Source organism: Xyrauchen texanus, chromosome 15, assembly GCF_025860055.1.
Source record: "Xyrauchen texanus isolate HMW12.3.18 chromosome 15, RBS_HiC_50CHRs, whole genome shotgun sequence".
NCBI classification, from domain to species: domain Eukaryota; kingdom Metazoa; phylum Chordata; class Actinopteri; order Cypriniformes; family Catostomidae; genus Xyrauchen; species Xyrauchen texanus.
In genome coordinates this window covers 590,444-612,210 of record NC_068290.1, presented here as the reverse complement: position 1 = coordinate 612,210, position 21,767 = coordinate 590,444, and the positions used below count along the sequence as shown (strand labels likewise).

The following is a 21,767-nucleotide window of genomic DNA, read 5'->3' as shown; positions in this document are numbered from 1 at the left end:
TGATAAATACATGTGTGTGTGCGTTTAGGTTGAGCATCGTCTTTGCTCCTGTGAGTTCATGGCCTCTGATGGATCTCCTGTCAGAGATGCTCGTGAGAAGAAAAAGAAGCAGAAGAAAGCAGAGAAGATCAGGACAGACAGATCCGATGTGGAATCCGACGCTCAGGTGGAGATTGAAAGTCTGACTGCATCTGGACATGCAGCGCTGCAGACCGGAGACCGTACCGCAGCCCTGCAGTGCTTCAAGAACGCATTAAAAACTGCCACAAAGGTAACAGAAATAAAGTCAATGTGGAACCAATATTCACTCTTATTTACCACAGATAGTGAAATATTCCATTAAACTCTGTTCCAGCTGAGAGAGCGGAGGCTGCAGAGGACGTGTGCGTTTAATCTGGGCGCAGCGTATGTGGAGACAGGTAAACCTCAGAAGGGGCTGGACTTCCTGTCGCAGTCTCAGCCGGGTGAGAGAGCCGAGCAGATCGCAGACCTCCAGTTTAATCTTGCGATGGCTCACGAGGCACTGGGAGACCAAACGCAGGCCAGTCGACATTACCTGCAGGCTGCGCAGCTGTACCGCTCGCAGGGAGATGCCAGTGCAGAAGCAGACACCTGTGTCAAACTCGCTCAATGCCACCTGCAGAGAAAGGTGAGAGCGTTTAAACCGACGACCTTAACCATCACCATGTTTGATGTGCCCCAGACATTCTGGTTACTCACATAAATGCTTGGATAATGAATTTCCAATGGCCGGTCTGGTTGAACATGCTTAAGTATGAAGGTAAAATAGTGCCTAAATGTTTTGCGTGTGCACAAAAGGCAGGGGTGGCGTGGGGGTGTGGTCGTGTGTCGGTCTGCAGGAGAGCGAGAGAGCGGTAAAGCTTGTCACCTGGTATATAATCAACAATAACACCTGTGTCAAGCCTTACCGCTCTCTCGCTCTCCCGCAGACCGACACACGACCACGCCCCCACGCCACAGCGGGTCTACCTGCTTCTAGTAACCAATTGTAAAGGGATCAATGGAAAGGAGGAGGCGAGAACCGGCCCCGCCCTCCGCCCTGCCACATTCCTCCCTCGTTCTCTCAGCCTAAGGAGCCCCCGGCATGACGTACACCCCCCCCCCCCTCTTTCCCTGGGGGAGGGCGTGCCCTAAGCCCCGTCTGCCGGCAGGTCATCCCCATCTACCTGGACGAGGGAGGGGACAAGGCGAGGGAAACAGAAATAATTAAACTGGGGGGGGGGGTACTTCCTGTAACAGTGTAGTACCCCCCCGAAAAACACTGTAAAATTTAAAAGAGAGGGAAAAGGCCAACGCAGAGTGGCACTCTTACTCGCCAGTTCTCCGATATGCCGCAGCTTGTTCCTCGGCCACTCCTCCACCCTCTATCGGACGACAGCCGCACCTCTCCGGGCGGATCAGAGGCAGACCTCCAGCCTCTGGCGGACGGAACGCCCTGCCACGTTCTCGGGGAACAGAAGGGGTCTCCCCTGCCCCTGGCAGCGGTTCTCCCGCTCCAGGCGGTCGGCAGTGAGCCCCTCCCCGCTCGCGGTCGGCGGTCTCAAACCCCGCCGCGTTTCAGCAGCTGGTAGGCGACTCCTGCGCCTCTGGCAGCACCCCTGACCGCTCCAGGCGGTCGGTTAGGAGCCCCTTCTCAACTCGCGGTCGGCGGCCATCGTCCTCTTCCAGGCGGCCGGGCTCCTCATCCCCTGGCAGATGGCATCAGCTGCTCCGTTGGGGTGGACGGTAGTATCCCTCCTCCTTCCCGGGTTTCGGCACCAGTGTAAAGGGATCAATGGAAAGGAGGCGAGAACCGGCTTGCCAATATAAATAATAGTTTTAATGATAAACTTAAAAGACAAACACACACATGACGGACATGTCCGCTAACGATCTCTCTCCCGCACGATCCTCTGCAGTCGACCTTTATCCCTCATGAAGGCTTGATTAGCCTAATACGGGACTGGGTGTGTAGGATCACTACCCCGCCCTCCGCCCTGCCACACCAATCAAATGAGGTTTTCCTTGACCAGTTTACTCTGACCTGATTGGTTTAACAACGTGACGGACAGCTTCTTCTTCATACGGCTCAGCGTCGTTCCTGCGGGTATCTCTCCTCTCTTAAATATTAAACTGAAATATTAATGCATCAATTCAGTCAATCTGATTTGCTGTTCATGAGCAGTGTTGGGTAAGTTACTCTAAAACAGTAATTAACTACTAACTACTAATTACATCTTCTAAAACACTGATCGACCTCGACCAGATGAAAAATACAAGGATAGACATGAAACTATTCTTTTAATTCTTTCACATAAATCATATAAAATCAAATAAATTATTCATGAGCTGGCCAATGAATTCAAAGGGGCGGAGTTAACTTAGAAAACATATCAGACGTTACATTTAGATTTTAATTAACCAGCGTTTTATATAAAATTGTTCTATATGTAACACAATTAAATCGACGTAACTGTAACTAAATTACTGAAAATTAAGAGTAATCCCTTACTTTACTTTTTTCAATGAAAAAGTAATTTAATTACAGTAATTCATTTTTACACTTTCACAAATCTCATTCCGCGCATACAAATGATTTAGGCACTATTTTACCTTCATACTTCGCGTGCTTTCTTGCTTCACTGTGGTGGTAACAAACTCCAGTACTCAAGGGGGCGCTAGAGCTGCCTTCACATGTCTGTGCCATTAAACTGAATGTGTTATTCATGTATATATTGCTATAAATATAACGACTAAGTTACTTGCTCAGCAATATTAGGGAAAGTTCACACCAAGCTCGCTACAGCACCCCATGTGGCAACATTGAGAATGCAACGGATAGTTGTTTTATAAATGGAACGCAACTACGCATGAAACTGAGCTCGCGTTGCTTGAAGCGTCTGTGTTCACATACTTGAGGACAGTATGCTTCAGCCTTAGTTAAGCCATCTATAGGTTGATTCGCTAAAAGTGAGGCGCTATCAAAAATGTGCTCCGTTTTGAGCGGCCCATCCAGCCCGACACAGCAACATTGACTCAGCCAATTGTGTGAATTTGGGGCTGGAGTACCTGTTTGTCTGACCAAGTGCTGACGGAGGGAAAACCTATTTTAAAATGCTATTTTTGCAAAAATGACACACGTAGCTGCTTTAAGATTCAAGTTTGAATATCTCGCTTCAGCGTGAAGTCATGGTCACTTTCTTATGCTTCTTGAATTGTGATTGGTTTATTTTTACCATCTGTAAGTGCATTTACACGGCACACACACACACACACACACACACACACGTTGTGTTATTTGCTGATTGTCATAACACTGATATCTCCTCACTGCAGGAGTGGACTGTGGCTGCTGAGAGTTTGCAGCGTGCCGCAGACAGTTATAAAGTGGTGGGAAATACGACTGCAGCTGCGCAGGCCCTGATGGACGCTGGCAAACACATGCTGCAGAGCGGCAACTGCGCTACTGATGACATCATCAGCGTGCTGACCGACAGCCTGGAGATGAGTGCCAACATCACAGATCACGAAACGCTGGGTAAATCTTTCATTAGTCCCGTGAATGGGTGAATCTCATGAATCAGTTTTAAAGATTTCAGTAAATCCTCGTTACTGTTCGGAATCTGATACTTTTACTTTTCAGTTGTTGCTTTTGATGAATGTCTTTAGATTCAGTGCAACAGATACTATCATGATGTATAAATGAGACACTTTAAAATGTAGCAAACAAAAATAAACTTTAATATTTTTAATGATAGTATATTTTTCCATTACAGCAATGAAAAGATATCTTTTAATATGTAATATTTCACACATGTATATATATATATATATATATATATATATATATATATTTTTTTTTTTTGTATGACATTAACATGAAAACAAAAATAATTATGGATGATTGGAAAATCTTATATAATATTTTAAATAAAAAAATTACAGTAATTTGGGGGGATTTATTAATTGTCAATAAAATGGAAAAATCATATATAATATTGTAAATTGTTATTTTTTTATGACAATAACAAGAATTGGTCAAGAATAATTGAAGATTGGAAAGTTTTATATAATATTTTACATTTAAAATACATTTACTGTAGAGAGAATTAGGTGGGCAGTAAATGTCCAGATTTACAGACACTATATTTTCATATATATCATCTTATATGTAAAAAAAAATGTAATAAAAAAAATAAATAAATCAAATTTCTGGGAATGAGAATTACTAGTAAAATATAGTTATAAAATAAAAAAAATGATTTCATTGATTTGAGTAATATGAGCCGGACATGTTTTAATGAGATTCACCGTAATCTGAATAACTGATTTGAATAATATTGGAAGTATATTTAGTGATTTTGTTCTTTAAATGCTTCAGTCATGTGTTTGCTCACATCTGTGTTTATATTCCTCACGTGTGTTTCAGGAAAACTGTTGAATAACGTGGGTTTGAGTTTCTCGCAGTTGCGTCTGTTTTCCGAGGCCTGTGAATGTTTTGAACAAGCTCTGCCATTGGTCGCTTGTAAACCGCACAGACTGGCAGTGGTCCTGCAGAATCTGGGTGCCATTCGCAACACTCTGGGTCAGTACGAGCAGGCGCTGAGATACCACAGAGAGGCCGCGGCGTTACACGGTGAGCCACATGTGCAGCATCTCACCAGAATCACGTGTATGTGTGTGATATGATGATAAGACATTACAATATTCTCCTGCAGTATGACAGGTATAATTCATCACTGTGATCTATGATGTAGTAAGATAGTGTTCAACATGAAATCGTGTTGATGCTCTGGAGGGTGAACTTCACCTTCACCTGGATTGAAGGCCTGGAGAACCTCACTGCTGTGTGTTATTCATGTCTGAACTCTCCCTGCAGGCTCCCTGGGCTGTCGTGGTGCTCAGGGTCAGTGCTTCAGTAATCTAGGTTTTGCTCAGGTGGAGTTGGGTGAGCTGGACGAGGCGTGGGAGAGTTACCTGCATGCCCAACAGGCCTTCAGAGACACAGGTGCTAAACCTCTATGACCACTATCTGTAAGACAGACATGCATAGATACTGTCTCTATAACACTCCCTGACTTTGTGTAGATGACCCGTCTGGTCTCTGGCAGGCCTGTGAGGGTCTCGGTAGAATTAAGCAGCAGATGAGGGACCCAGAGAAAGCTGTTGTCTACTATGAAGATGCCCTGCGACTGCTGTGCAAATGCCAGGTGAGAACTGACCCACACCTGACACCCATGTGACCTCACAATCCTGTCACTACTGGGCACTGTTGATTCAGATGACTAGTGTGTTTCATCAGTTCTGTTTTGCTGACGCTGTTTGTTTCTACAGGAAGTGTCTAGTTCAGTGCAGGAGCGTTTGGTCAGTAAACTGAGTGAAGCTTTACAGCAGAAGCTGCTACTACAACAACAGGTGAAGATCAATATATCGTTCTATCTGTCTGTCAGTCTATGCTTCAGTCTCTTCTTTTGCAGCACAAAAACACTTATTAAACTTTGTGTCTATCAATGTAAATGTGTGGAGACCTTATAACATCTTCACTAACAGTGTTTTCAAATCTATCCAATTTTTGTCAGAGAGGACCGCCAATACAACGACACGTCCTGGAGCAAAACCATAATAGACGACAGCCACGGTAACACAGCATAACTGTCACCACAAATGATTGATGCTGCTTGTCCTTTTCTGTGATTTAAGCGGTTATAACTTCTTTCTACTTTTGTATGTATCTGATGCATCTTTGAGATGTGATCCTCTGTGATGCGTCTGAGAGAAGTGATTATCTGTGATTTATCTTTATGTTGTCATTTTCTGTGATGCATCTGTTAGATGTGATTTATCTGTGAGTCTAATTATCTGTCATGAGTTTTTAAGTTTTCATTTTCTGTAATGTGTCTGTGAGATGTGATTATCTGTGATGGGTCTTTAAGTTGTCATTATCTGAGATGTGTCTGTGAGATGTGATGATCTGCAATGTGTGAGGTGTGATTAGCATCGATGCGTCTGTGAAATGTGATTAACGTGATGTGTCTTTGAGATGTGATTATCTGTGATGGGTCTGTGAGATGTGATTTATTTGTGATACGTCTGTGAGATGTGATGATCTATAATGCGTCTGTGAGATGTGATGATCTGTGATGCATCTGTGAGATGATTATTTGTGATGCATCTGAGATTTGATGATTTGTGATGCATCTGTGAGATGTGATTATCTGTGATGTGTCTGTGAGATGTGGTGATCTATAATGCGTCTGTGAGATGTGATGATCTATAATGCATCTGTGAGATGATTATTTGTGATGCATCTGAGATTTGATGATTTGTGATGCATCTGTGAGATGTGATTATCTGTGATGTGTCTGTGAGATGTGATTATCTGTGATGTGTGTGAGATATGATTATCTGTGATGTGTCTGTGAGATGTGGTGATCTATAATGCGTCTGTGAGATGTGATGATCTGTGATGCATCTGTGAGATGATTATTTGTGATGCATCTGAGATTTGATGATTTGTGATGCATCTGTGAGATGTGATTATCTGTGATGTGTCTGTGAGATGTGGTGATCTATAATGCGTCTGTGAGATGTGATGATCTGTGATGTGTCTGTGAGATGATTATTTGTGATGCATCCGCGATGTGATGATATGTGATGCATCTGTGAGATGTGATTTTCTGTGATGTGTCTGTGAGATGTGATGATCTATAATGCATCTGTGAGATGATTATTTGTGATGCATCTGAGATTTGATGATTTGTGATGCATCTGTGAGATGTGATTATCTGTGATGTGTCTGTGAGATGTGGTGATCTATAATGCGTCTGTGAGATGTGATTATCTGTGATGTGTCTGTGAGATGTGGTGATCTATAATGCGTCTGTGAGATGTGATTATCTGTGATGTGTCTGTGAGATGTGAATCTATAATGCGTCTGTGAGATGTTATTTTCTGTGATGCGTCTGTGAGATGATTATTTGTGATGCATCTGAGATTTGATGATTTGTGATGCATCTGTGAGATGTTATTTTCTGTGATGTGTCTGCGAGATGTGGTGATCTATGATGCGTCTGTGAGATGTAATTTTCTGTGATGCATCTGTGAGATGTGGTAATCTATAATGCATCTGTGAGATGTGATTATCTGTGATGTGGCTGTGAGATATGATCATTATCCATCTGTGAGATGTGATGCGTCTGTGAGATGTGATTATCTGTGATGTGTCTGTGAGATGTGATTATCTGTGATGTGGCTGTGAGATGTGATCATTATCCATCTGTGAGATGTGATTATCTGTGATGTGGCTGTGAGATGTGATCATTATCCATCTGTGAGATGTGATGCCTCTGTGAGATGTGATTATCTGTGATGCCTCTGTGAGATGATTATCTGTCATGCCTCTGTGAGATGTGATTATCTGTGATGTGTCTTTGAGATGTGATGATCTGTGATGTGTCTGTGAGATGTGATGATCTATAATGCGTCTGTGAGATGTGGTGATCTATGATGCGTCTGTGAGATGTGGTGATCTATTATGCGTCTGTGAGATGTGATTATCTATGATGTGTCTGTGAGATGTGGTGATCTACAATGCGTCTGTGATGTGTGATTATCTGTGATGTGTCTGTGAGATGTGATTATCTGTGATGCATCTGTGAGATGATTATCTGTGATGCATCTGTGAGATGATTATCTGTGATGCGTTTGAGAGATGTGGTGATCTATAATGCGTCTGTGAGATGTGGTGATCTATGATGCGTCTGTGAGATGTAATTTTCTGTGATGTGTCTGTGAGATGTGGTGATCTATAATGCGTCTGTGAGATGTGATGATCTGTGATGTGTCTGTGAGATGTGGTGATCAATGATGCATCTGTGAGATGTGGTGATTATGTTGCGTCTGTGAGATGTGATTATCTGTGATGTGTCTGTTAGATGTGATTATCTGTGATGTGTCTGTGAGATGTGGTGATCTACAATCCATCTGTGAGATGTGATTATCTGTGATGTGTCTGTGAGATGTGATTATCTGTGATGTGTCTGTGAGATGTGGTGATCTACAATCTGTCTGTGAGATGTGATTATCTGTGATTTGTCTGTGAGATGTGATTATCTGTGATGTGTCTGTGAGATGTGATTATCTGTGATTTGTCTGTGAGATGTGGTGATCTACAATCCGTCTGTGAGATGTGATTATCTGTGATTTGTCTGTGAGATGTGATTATCTGTGATGTGTCTGTGAGATATGATTATCTGTGATGTGTCTGTGAGATGTGGTGATCTATGATGTGTCTGTGAGATGTGATTATCTGTGATGTGTCTGTGAGATGTGGTGATCAATGATGCATCTGTGAGATGTGGTGATCTATGTTGCGTCTGTGAGATGTGATTATCTGTGATGTGTCTGTGAGATGTGATTATCTGTGATGTGTGTGAGATGTGATTATCTGTGATGTGTCTGTGAGATGTGGTGATCAATGATGCATCTGTGAGATGTGGTGATCTATGTTGCGTCTGTGAGATGTGATTATCTGTGATTTGTCTGTGAGATGTGATGATCTGTGATGTGTCTGTGAGATGTGATTATCTGTGATGTGTCTGTGAGATGTGATTATCTGTGATTTGTCTGTGAGATGTGATTACCTGTGATTTATCTGTGCAGTATGGTGGCTGTCAGATCTGACTTACAGCAGAGAAGAGAGATGCTGAATGGAGCCACAGATGGAGAAAACTCCCACAGTACGAATTTTACATTCATTTTTGTCGATTCTGACACACAGAGCTGACCATACTGAATAGAAACACAGAATGATTTAGAAAAATAACCAAAACTTACAGATGTTTCAATTGATGACATAGTGGGTTACATTCACTAACTGTACATATGCATGTATCGGTGCACTAAATCTGCATACAGAAAATGTGATTCACTAATAAGTTCTTACTAAAATTGACAAACAAACTGAACCCATACATACGCAAATATCACCTGGTGTACCCCAAAAACATGGAATAAACAGGAGATGAACTAATATATATACATACACACACATACTCAGCATAAAAAGATACGTCCCTTTTTTCAGGACACTGTATTTTAAAGATAAATTTGTAAAAATACAAATAACTTGACAGATCTTTATTGTAAAGGGTTTAAACAAAGTTTTCATGCATGTTCAATGAATCATAAACAATTAATGAACAAGCACCTGTGGAACGGTCTTTAAGACACTAACAGCTGACAGACGGGAGGCAATTAAGGTCACAGTTATAAAAGTTTAGGACACAAAAGAGACCTTTCTACTGACTCCCAGAGTCACTGCTCATCTGCATGTGCCTTAGGCATGCGGCATGGAGGCATGAGGACTGCAGATGTGCAGGACAATAAACTGCAATGTCTGTACTGTGAGACTCCTAAGACAGCGCTACAGGGAGACAGGAAGGACAACCGATCATCCTCACAGTGGCAGACCACGTGTAACAACACCTGCACAGGATCATCCGTGCGGAACAGGTACAGGATGGCAACAACAACTGCCCGAGTTACTCCAGGAACACACAATCCCTCCATCAGTGCTCAGACTGTCCGCAGTAGTCTGAGAGAGGCTGGACTGAGGGCTGTTGTAAGACAGTTCCTTACAGACATCACCAGCAACAACGTCACCTATGGGCACAAACCCACCTTCGCTGGACCAGACAGGACCGGCAACAGCGCCGCCTACGGGCACAAACCCACCTTCGCTGGACCAGACAGGACCGGCAACAGCGCCGCCTACGGGCACAAACCCACCTTCGCTGGACCAGACAGGACCGGCAACAGCGCCGCCTACAGGCACAAATCCACCTTCGCTTGACCAGACAGGACCGGCAACATCGCCGCCTATGGGCACAGACCCACCTTCCCTGGACCAGACAAGACCAACAACAGCGCCGCCTATGGGCACAGACCCACCTTCCCTGGACCAGACAAGACCAACAACAGCGCCGCCTATGGGCACAAACCCACCTTCACTGGACCAGACAGGACCGGCAACAACGTCACCTACGGGCACAAACCCACCTTCGCTGGACCAGACAGGACCGGCAAAAAGTGGTCTTCACTGACGAGTCGTGGTTTTGTCTCACCAGGGGTGATGGTCGGACTTGTGTTTATCGTGGAAGGAATTGGCATTACACCGAGGCTGGTACTCTGGAGCAGGATCGATTTGGAGGCGGAGGGTCCGTCATGGTCTGGGTCGGTGTGTCACAGCATCATCGGACTGAGCTTGTTGTCATTGCAGACAATCTCAATGCTGTGTGTTACGGGGAACACATCCTCCTCCCTCATGTGATACCCTTCCTGCAGCTCATCCTGGCATGACCCTCCAGCATGGCAGTGCCACCAGCCATATGGCCCGTTCTGTGCGTGATATCCTGCAAGACAGGAATGCCAGCGTTCTGCCACAGCCAGTGAAGAGTCCGGATCTCAATCCCATTGAGCATGTCTGGGACCTGTTGGATCGGAGGGTGAGGACTCGGCCCATTCCCCCCAGAAATGTCCGGGAATGTGCCAGTGTCCTGGTGGAAGAGTGGGTAACATCTCACAGCAAGAGCTGGCACATCTGGTGCATGAGGAGGAGATGTACTGCAGTACTTAATGCAGCTATTGCCACGCCAGATACTGACTGATACTTCTGATTTTGACCCCTTCTTTGTTCAGAGACACATTATTAAATGTCTGTTAGTCACACGTCTGTGAAACTTGTTCAGTTTATGTCTTAGTTGTTCAATCTTTTTATGTTCATACAAATATTTACACATGTTTAGATTGCTGAAAATAAAAGCGGTTGAAAGTGAGAGGAAGATTCTGTGGAGTTTATATATATATACACATATCTATATCATATATATGATTGTGATAGAGCGCACAAACAGTGCTTGGATGCAGCTGGTGGAACACACCTAGCCCGGAAAGATTTGTTCGATGGTTTTGTACTGTAGACTATCGCAACACATGAGAAGTAACTTGACCCTATGGCAGAAGTGTTCTGGTACATAACAGTGGCAATAATGCACAATTTGTGTCACAGTACAGCATCTATCCCTACATATATTGACAGCTCTTATAAGGCGCCGGTACTGTCCTGTTCGCAAAATGATGGTTTGGCGTGTTTTATGCAAATTACTAATATGTTCCTTTTTTTTTATAATACGGATTCATTAACATTAGAACGAGGGTAAGAACACATTCATGTGCGAACGCCACTGTTGTAAAAGCATGCACAATTCACATGAATTATTAGTGAATGAGACCCAGTGTGTTTATATTTCATTCTCTGTCTGTCAGCAAACTTTGGAGAGAAGATGATGTCAGAGTCCCACCAGAGCCAAGAACTCACTGAGCAATCAGAATATCACACTGCACTGCCAGAGGCCAACAGGTGTGTTGCACACACACACACACACACACACACACACACACACACACACACACACACGCGCGCACACACACACACGCACACACACACACTGCCAGCACACACACACACACGCTACAGCCATACACACACACACGCCACACACACACACACACGCTGCACGCACACACGCTGCACACACACACACATGCGCCACACACACATACACACACATACATACGCGCTGCACATGCCGCGCCACACACACACACACACACACACGCGCGCGCACACACACACGCGCACGCGCAGACACACACACGCAGACACACGCACACGCGCACACACTCTTACACACACACACACACACACACACACACTCACACACACACATGCGCACACACACACGCAGGCACACACACACGCACACACGCAGACACACACACACGCGCAGACACACACACACATACACACACGCACACACACTCTTACACACACACGCATGCACACACTCTTACACACACAGGCGCACACACACACACACACACACACACACACACACTCACACGCATGCACACACTCTTACACACACAGGCGCACACACACACACACACACACACACACACACACTCACACGCATGCACACACTCTTACACACACAGGCGCGCACACACACACACACGCGCCGCGCACACACACACACGGCCGCACACACACACACGCACACGCGCAGACACACACATGCACACACATGCACACGCGCAGACACACAAACACACACACGCGCGCACACGCACACGCAGACACACACATGCACACACTCTTACACACACACACACACACTCACACACACACACACACGCACACACACACACGCAGACACACACACACACATGCACACACGCACACACACTCTTACACACACACACACACACGCAGACACACACACAGACACACACACACACACACACATGCACACACACACACACACTCGCACACACACACGCACACACGCAGACACACACGCACATGCACACACGCACACACACTCTTACACACACACACACACTCACACACACTCACACGCACGCACACACTCACACGCACGCACACACTCTTACACACACATGCGCGCACGCACACACACACGCGCACACACAGACACACACACGTGCACAAACACACACATACACACGCACAAACACACACATACACACACACACACACAAACACACGCACAAACAAGCACAAACACACACATACACTATCTGTTCTCATTTAGATGCACACATTAAAGGAGCAGTTCACCCATAATGGAAAATTCTGTCATCATTTACTTACCCTCATGTTGCTCCAAACACATGTGACTTTCACAAAGACAATGTTAGAGACTGACAGCCTCAGTCACCATTTACTTTTAATACATACATGTCACTATTCGCTGTCATTGTATTAAAAAGAGCAGCCTGCACACTCTGCAAAATAGCTACTGTTACATTTTCTTCTATTTAAAAACATTTGACTGACATGCCTCTAAGTCTCATAACAGTCCAGTGTTATCATCAGGAATCTGAATAACATGTATGAGAAACCTGAAGTCCATCAGCAGAACGATTCTTCAGAGTCATCTGGAGCACACGGTGAGTCTGATGTCCTGTCAGAAATCACATCACAGGGTTTCTGTTCTTATTCTGAACACAAAACACATCCAACTGAACTGTGATTTCACTCTGTAGGTGAAGTGTCTCCAACTATGAAGCCGAAGCCGGTACAGATGAACGGGTACGAGTCTGTTTAAGAGTTTGTGCTTAGGACAGGACTCTTATTTTGCATTTCCTTGTCTTAAATCTAGATCAAATATCGAGTCAAGAAAGAGATCTTACAAATCACAGTTGAAATGACCAGTTCATTCACTGCATGTATTATGGGCAGGATTGGGAAGATTACTTTTAAAAAGTATTCCAGATTACAGATTACATGCTGTCAAATGTAATTTGTTACGTATTCCGTTAGATTACTCAAGGTCAGTAATGTAATCTAAATACTTTGGATTGCTTCTTCAGCACTGGCACATTTTTTCACTAGTTTTGATTATAAACAAGTAAATAAATAAAGAAAATACATTTATTAAAACAAACATTCTCAGGTGTCTGAGTATCTCAGCGAGTATTGCCGCTGACTATCACCGCTGGAGTCGCGAGTTTGAATTCAGGGCGTGCTGAGTGACTCCAGTCAGGTCTCCTTAGCAACCAAATTGGCCCAGTTGCTAGGGAGGGTAGAGTCACATGGGGTAACCTCCTCGTGGTCGCTATAACGTGGTTCTCGCTCTCGGTGGGGCGTGTGGTGAGTTGTGTGTGGATGCCGCGGAGAATAGCGTGAAACCTCCACAAGCGCCACGTCTCCACGGTAACTTGCTCAATAAGTCACGTGATAAGATGCGCGGATTGACGGTCTCAGACGCGGAGGCAACTGAGATTCATCCTCCACCACCCGGATTGATGCGAGTCACTACGCCACCACAAGGACTAAATATCGAACGCAGTTTTGCTACTCAAGTAAATGTATCTTATTTAAGGACTTTTAGATATTTTTACAGATCATTAAGAGTAAAATGTTTGCAGTACATCTTTGGGTCAAGTTATGCTCCAACATTTCATCATTGAATTTATTGTAAATATAATCGCGCCTGGTAACATGTAAAGGCAAGAAATAGCATTTTAGCTTAGCATAAAGCTAAATGTTCAATTTAAACAAGGTTAATTACCACAGAGTAAACAACAACATCCTTTTCTGATCGTATGTGGATTCTGTTCATATAATGAGCCAGAAAATATATTATTTGTAGCTTTCTATACCAGTATTTCCCAACCATGTTAAATTCTACAAAGGGTCGCACCAGTCCAACTGAAAGAAAATTAGATTTCTTTCATGGTTTCTTTCTTTTTATCAGGATCTTGATGATTAAAATACTCATCTGAAGACAATCAAAGCCATTTTCTACAATCAGAGGACATTAGGAAAGGAAAGTTACATCGTATCCATAGCAGTAACCATAAAACAAATGATGTTTGTCTGAAATTAAACTGTATTGTCTTGCTACTATATTGATACAAGTTCATGCTAAATATATATTGTTTTAATATCTTATATTACAATTTCTGTCTGTTCATTGTGCAGATTTCTCCTTTATGCCGTTTCAGTGTTTTGTATGTTGAGGCCGTTTAATACAGTTTTAAACTGGTTTAATCATCGACAAATTATGGGCTTTCATAGAGGTTTTAAACAAATAACCGATGCTGAATTGGTGACCCAGCTCGCGCTGTGTTTATTATTATCTACGCGGCTGAACGCTCGAGACCGGTCCTCGTGTAAATACACGTCTGTGCTGATCTGACCGATCCGGGTAAAGATGTTTCCTCTCATGTTTGGGACAAAAAACGATAATGGCCAACTTTGCAGTCGTGCCAATCCGACCTGTTGCCAAGTTTAATCGCACTGTTAGGAAATGTTTCAGCGCTGTTCAAAAACTCTTCCAGTCGCATCATTTATATGGATAAGTGTTATCAAAAGGAACATTAAATTAAACAAATGACTATAAAATGCAAAGTAATCTCTTCAGTAATCTAAATACTTTTTGAATGTAACTGAATTCTGATTACCAACGTAATCCCGTTACATGTATTCTGTACTCCCCGACGCTTATTATGGGATGTAGTATTTTAACAGTACTGTGCACTGGATGTTTTCCCAAATGCAGGAGGTCATGCGGTTTTCCAAACGCATACAGAACATTTGCAGTAAGAGTAGAATGGTAATGTACTCTAGCAAACATTATAATGAAAGCTGATGGATCATTTCCTGGTTTAAATGTTTCAGTACACACTCACTGGCCATGAATGCAGAGACTCCGCCTCTTATCCAGCCTAACAGAGATGAGGCCACGCCCCTTATGACAAGACTGAAGTCCAGATTCTGCACAGTCATGTGACCTGCACAAGGAAGTGATTCGGACCTCTGTTTTCTTATGGAGTTGTGGTTGCCATGGTGAAGCGTGCAGACTGTAAACACAAGGATTACAGGTTAACACAGGGTTACCACTGAACATTTACTGACATCACAACCCTGAACAGCAGGACGGCAGCTGCCTTGAATAAAACATGTTTATAGATTATGAACTTACTTCATGTTATTTTAATGGGTTAGGGTTTGCGATAATGCAAGCAAAGAAAGGGTGTCATGAGGTAACCCACCCCAATATCAACATCAAATCACTTTATTGTTAGTCTTGGGTGCAGTTCTGAGTAACATAACAGTATGACAATTACAATAAACATCTGATTTACACAACACAGTTTACACATCTAATATACACATAATTACACACAACACAATATACAATAAAAATAATATCTATAAATGTGCGGTAAGGTTGTATTGTGCTGTATTGACATTCAGGCTGTCGGTTGATTGTCAGCTGCCAGTGTGTTGTTAAGAGAAATATCATTTATGACAGTCCAGTGTGAGATAATAGATGAATAAAGTGCAGAGCTGATTATTGATCGTGAGAGATCAAGTGTTCAAAAGTCTGATTGCTTGGGGGAAGAAGCTGTCATGTAGTTGGCTGATGCGGGTCCTGATGGTAGCAGTGAGAACAGACCATGACTCGGGTGGCTGGAGTCTCTGATGATCCTCCGAGCTTTTTTCACACACCGCCTGTTATATATGTCTTGGAGGGAGGGAAGCTCACCGCCGATGATGTTTCAGGTGTTTCAAAGCAGTGCTTTGCAGTTGTGGGCGGGGCTGTTGCCGTACCAGGCGGTGATGCAGCCAGTCAGGATGCTCTCTACAGTGCTGGTGTGGAACCGTGTGAGGATGTGGTGGTTCATTCCAAACTTCCTCAGCCGTCTCAGGAAGAAGAGGCGCTGGTGACCCTTCTTCACAACGGCCTCAGTGTGGACGGACCATGTGAGTTCCTCAACCATCTTTATTTATATTATTTATACCATGATCAATGGAAACGCTGCAACACCACACATGTTCAAGACAAATCTACACACTTGTATACATTATATATCTCTGGGTGTAAATAAGGTGGCCCTGAAAAACTGCTTTTGTTTTGTTCACAATCGTGTCGACTGTATCTGAGAAATGTTTGTGTTGATACGGCAAAGCAATCAAAAGTTACAACATTACAAATATAATTGATCATAGTGTCCAAAAACATCTCCAAACAAATAAAAGATAATAATTGTACATAAGAACTAATTACACATGCAAACACAACAATGACTAAAGGTTTGCATAGCATGCAGACATGATTTTAGTCATGAGATTTCACAGAATGAGTTTCATTCTGTGTCATTTGAGTCATCATTGAGTCTGTGTCGTGTATTTGGCGCCATCTCCTGGTGGTCATATGTAACATTGTGCTTCATGTGGATTATCTAATGATCTATACATCTGATTATCTTGTGTGTGGACTCGATTGAAAGATAATCACAGACTATAAATAATCATATGTGATGTTTTATTTTCTATATATTTTCTTATAAGTTATAAGCGAAGATGCGTCAAATAAGCAACACCAACATAATTGTCTAAGATATATATTTAGCTATTACGTGCTATATTATTGTCTGTGAGTAAAACAAATAGGCTGGTTGTATTTTACTATTTGAGAGCTTTCCAACAACATATGACACATGAATATTTGATCAGTTTGATGTTTTTACCGATTTCAATAATATGTACAGTGCAATTTTTAAAAATAAATTAATAAATTACACTTCTGATTTGTCTGCAAATTGAAAGCACTTGTTCAGTTTTGGTCATAATGTCTACATGCATTATAAAGAAGAGCTTCTAAGCTTTAAACAATACCTATTTTGTGTTGATCAAGACTGCAGTTATTCATATTTTGAAGATTATTATTTTTTTCTTGAGGGCCCATTCAAGTTTAAAGTGTTAAATTAATACATTTATTACATTTTTTTTTTTTTTTTTTACTAGTAAAATTGACAACACTATAATTATTCGAATTAATAAAATAATACATACATAAACTAATACAGAGTAAATCATTAAACAATGTATTTCTAATATGAGTGTAGGAATGTTCACCTTAACTATCTTACATTAGAAATGGTTATTTGTTTAGTTTGTGTAGTATAATGTCTTTCTCTGTGATTAGTATAGAGAAATTGTTTTCATACTAAATATAAACATGATTTGATTCCATGACCAAAAAAAAAAATCCAATAAATTTATGATAGCTCAGTTAGCATTCAGCATCAGCGAAGAGCATAAAAAACTAGCACTTGTGCAGTCACAAAGTTTATTAGCATACGTTGTATTTAAATGCTAAAATATGTTCAACAAAGTACATTTACAGCGCAAATTATGACGACTATTAATACTGCTGACGCACCTCTACACGCTAGACATGTCCCGCCCCTTACTGAAATGAAAAATATGATTGGTTAACAAATACACTATCGCGGTTGAAACGAATGTTCTGATTGGTTGCTCAGCTGATTCCGACTGTCTATCTTGCCTACTGCTCTGTACACTTTCTAAAACATAAAAATCACAATTCACTCAATGGTGCGGCGGCATTATCTCAGTAGATTGAAAATTGATGGGTCAAAATGTATTTTGAATCAAAAGCGTTATTCTGGCGGCATTACCTATCATTACTCATTTTAGGTAAGCGCACGCGAAATCCTTATAATGGTGCCTAGAATACACGACTGATTATATATTATACAAAAAAAGTGCGAGGCTTTCAAAATATAATACAACAGGTTTATTGTAGAATCGGGCGGAAACTATCATTACTATGGCATTTGTGAGTCTCTCTCTCTCTGATTTTATTGCAGTTTTAAAGCAATCACTGTCGGTCATCTTTGGGACGTTCTCGGAAGGTTATTTTCAGTCATGGCAGTGCAGCAACTATCTATTTGAATAGGGAAACACAGAAATATCTAAAACGGTTTGTCAAGATTACGACCAAAGAACATGTTTCAAATCAGCAATAAAATCTGTCAACACTGGTATCATAAACTGTGATTCTTTACCTCAGATTACGCAAAAATAACGAAATGTTCCCATTTTGTACAGCTAATGCACATGCGCGTTCTCGAGTTGATTGACAGGCGATGTCTGTATCTTAAAGTTGATTGGCTCTTTTACCTGTAAGGCGGGACTGACCGTTGGCTGCCGTTGGGCGTTCCCATTTCTGCCATTCATTTTAATAGAAGTGGCCCGTCTCTGCTAAATAATCTCTGGTTTATCTTCACCTCAGCAGCGCTCTTCAGACTAGCAACATTATTCTTCCTCTCTTCTCATCACATCTTCTTCTCTTCTCATCACATCTTCTTCATGTCCTCATTTATGAGCTCATATATTGATTATTAGAAACAGAAAAGAGTGAATGAGATGAGAGCGCGCGATCTATGACGCTACACGCGACGGGATGAGCAGGTATTCTCACAAAAGAGGTGAAAAACTTTCATATCGTCACCTTCCTAAAATAATTGCCTAAGTCATTTTTTGACAAAAATGATTTTTTTGCATAAGTCATCTCCTCATGATGCTGGCCACCTTTGGTAAAATCGCCCACGTCCTCAGTTGAACAGATCATGCAATTCTACCCCTATAGTATAATGGCCTATGTCAAGTGTGTGACTTAGGCCGTTTTATTTTGCCTAAGTCAAAAGGCAATGAGACAATTTTACAAGTTTTTTAAGATAGCAGGTGCATCAAGAAGATGGAAAAGCTACTCATGCCTCCTCAGAATGATGTTTAGTTTGTTTGTTAGTGTTTTATTGTTGACAGAGTTGTCAATTTAAAATTGCCTAAGTAACAAAGGCATGTTCAAAAATCTGCCTAAGTCATTTATTCCCTTTACGTTACATAATTGATATGCATTGTTATTAGTATGTCAATAGTCATCTTATGCCATAACCTTTTTGAGTGACATTATCAATAAATATCATATATTCAATTATTGGTTCAGTGTTTTGTGTTTTCTGAGAAAAGTGAAAAAATGACTTAGGCAATTATTTTAGGAAGGTGACGATATTCAACTTCTAAACCAGTTTGAGAATATAATCTGAAAACAGATTATTCTATAAACCAAAATGATTCATAAAGTGGAGTATGTGGGATGAGGAGCAGATTGTGAGGAGAACCGTCTCTTCATTATAGTGAAATAACACTGAGGTGAGTCTTTTTTTAATTTATTTGTATTTCCTATTTTCTAATATAATCACTGAAAAAAATATTATGTATTGGATTTACTTAAAATATATATGTAGCATTTTTGCTTCACGGTTTTGAAGTAAATTCAAGTTATGATAATTTTATGTCAGCACAACTAGAAAACCTTTGTTATATATACACAAATGTATCAGTTCATTAAACTTTATTTATTTAAAAAGGTGTCACACGAATAAGATTGAATAACTAATAGCACATTGTTTCAAATGAACTTTGCTATTATTATTTCTTCTTAATTTAATCGGCTCAAAAGAAAAATCACCCTAATGGTGACTTAAAACAAAACAACTAATTACAGAAAAACAACATCGGTAATAATAAAAAGAGCGAACATCTCTAATAATTCTTTATAACAACTAATTAAATGCCTACATAAGTTATATTTGACCAAATAAATATATTAATGCACAAAAGTTTATGGTATTCCCCACAACCTCAGTTCTGTACTGGATAATTTGAGTTAGTATAAATTAAAATCTTAATTTGATTAATTTCTAAACCAAAGAAGTTCAAGGAACTCACCATTATTCTTTAACCTGATGTATCACTCCAAGTTCACCTTATAATTAATATTTTGTGTTGCACACATTAATGAAAATTAGGTAAAGGAAAAAAGATTATAAAAATGTACGTTACTGAGTAGAAGCTAATTATTTTCTAGCGTTATAGTTGTTAACATGATAACGGCATTTGTATCAAATATGAATCACAACGTTTGATGGCTCATTTTTCACTCTCTGTTCCAGCTGACGAGTCAAACAACCTATGATATATACATTTCACATGTTTATGGCACCATCTAGTGGTTATATGTGGAAAAAAAGTGGTTTCAATGTTTATATCGATGTATTTAAAATTGAGGCAGACTGGGGGCCTGGATAGTTCAGCGAGTATTGACACTGACTACCACCGCTGGAGTTGCGAGTTTAAATCCAGGGTGTGCTGAGTGACTCCAGCCGGGTCTCCTAAGCAACCAAATTGGCCCAGTTGCTAGGGAGGGTAGAGTCACATGGGGTAACCTGTGGGGCGTGTGGTGAGTTGTGCGTGGATGCCGCGGAGAATAGCGTGAAGCCTCCACACGCTAGGTCTCCACGGTAACGTGCTCAACAAGCCACATGATAAGATGCGCGGATTGACGGTCTCAGACGCGGAGGCAACTGAGATTCGTTTGGCTGAGATTCAGTCAAATTTACATTAAATTGCGACTTACAGTGCTCTTATTACAGGGACAACCCCCCCGCCCCCGTACACATTGCATGGCTATCTATCAGCTAGCTCCCGTTAAACTCACCCCCCTAAACCTCACTCCCTTCCTGAACAATGCAACATTGTGACGCTCCATTTTTGTGCTTATCAATATTACGAGCGCTGTCGATTGAGCTCCACAGAATAAGTTTTTAAAGATTTCCTGTTTCAGAGGCACACACAAAAATACAGGCTTATAACTCTAAAAAACAAAAACAAACAAACAAAAAAAAGAGGGTCAATAGTTTGGTATCATTGTAAAGAAAACTTTTTTTTTTTAATTATGATAAATTATGAGAGACTCTGCCCAGGAAACTGCTAAAAAAAAAAAAAAAAAAAAGAAATCACACACACTAAAAAAAAACTTTTAATTTGGCATTATATATCTCTGGGTGTAAATAAGGTGGCTCCGAAAAACATAAGAAAAAATTGCAATTTTCTTGGCCGATTTCAATTTCCGATTTTTTGCAAGTGTGACCTGCCGATACCGATTTTACCGATTCCGATTTTCTTTCTAAGAACTATTATTGACCGCATATACAAACAAAATCTACCTTTCTTCAATGCTAAATTTTATTTTCATAATAAAATAAATTATTAAACTGTTCCCCCAAACTGCACTAAGTTACAGGATCTTCTCTCACTAAAACAACTCTGAAAATAAGGTGCTCTGTGACTGGAGGTAGAAATAACAATTAACTGCAAATGAGTTGCTTTATATAACAGATGTCATTTCCCACTATTTATATAAATTGACCTTTTTCTCTTTATTACTCGTCTAACAAAACAATTCCAAACATCTGAAAAACTGAAGTGTCCAAAACGCGCGACTTACGTGAGATGTCCA

General features: G+C 41.3%; 1 protein-coding gene across 1 annotated transcript; it reads left to right on the top strand.

Annotated features, from left to right (window-relative positions):
- Positions 1-58: 58 nt before the first annotated feature.
- Positions 59-16,400, top strand: LOC127655827 (tetratricopeptide repeat protein 24). Its single transcript, XM_052143820.1, has 13 exons — positions 59-271; positions 356-649; positions 3,337-3,538; positions 4,430-4,636; positions 4,880-5,008; positions 5,089-5,210; positions 5,335-5,415; positions 5,580-5,638; positions 8,662-8,738; positions 11,326-11,419; positions 12,962-13,035; positions 13,132-13,177; positions 15,272-16,400. The coding sequence occupies exons 1-13, from the start codon at positions 59-61 to the stop codon at positions 15,381-15,383; spliced, it is 1,710 nt and encodes a 569-aa protein (XP_051999780.1). The 3' UTR covers positions 15,384-16,400.
- Positions 16,401-21,767: the final 5,367 nt, after the last annotated feature.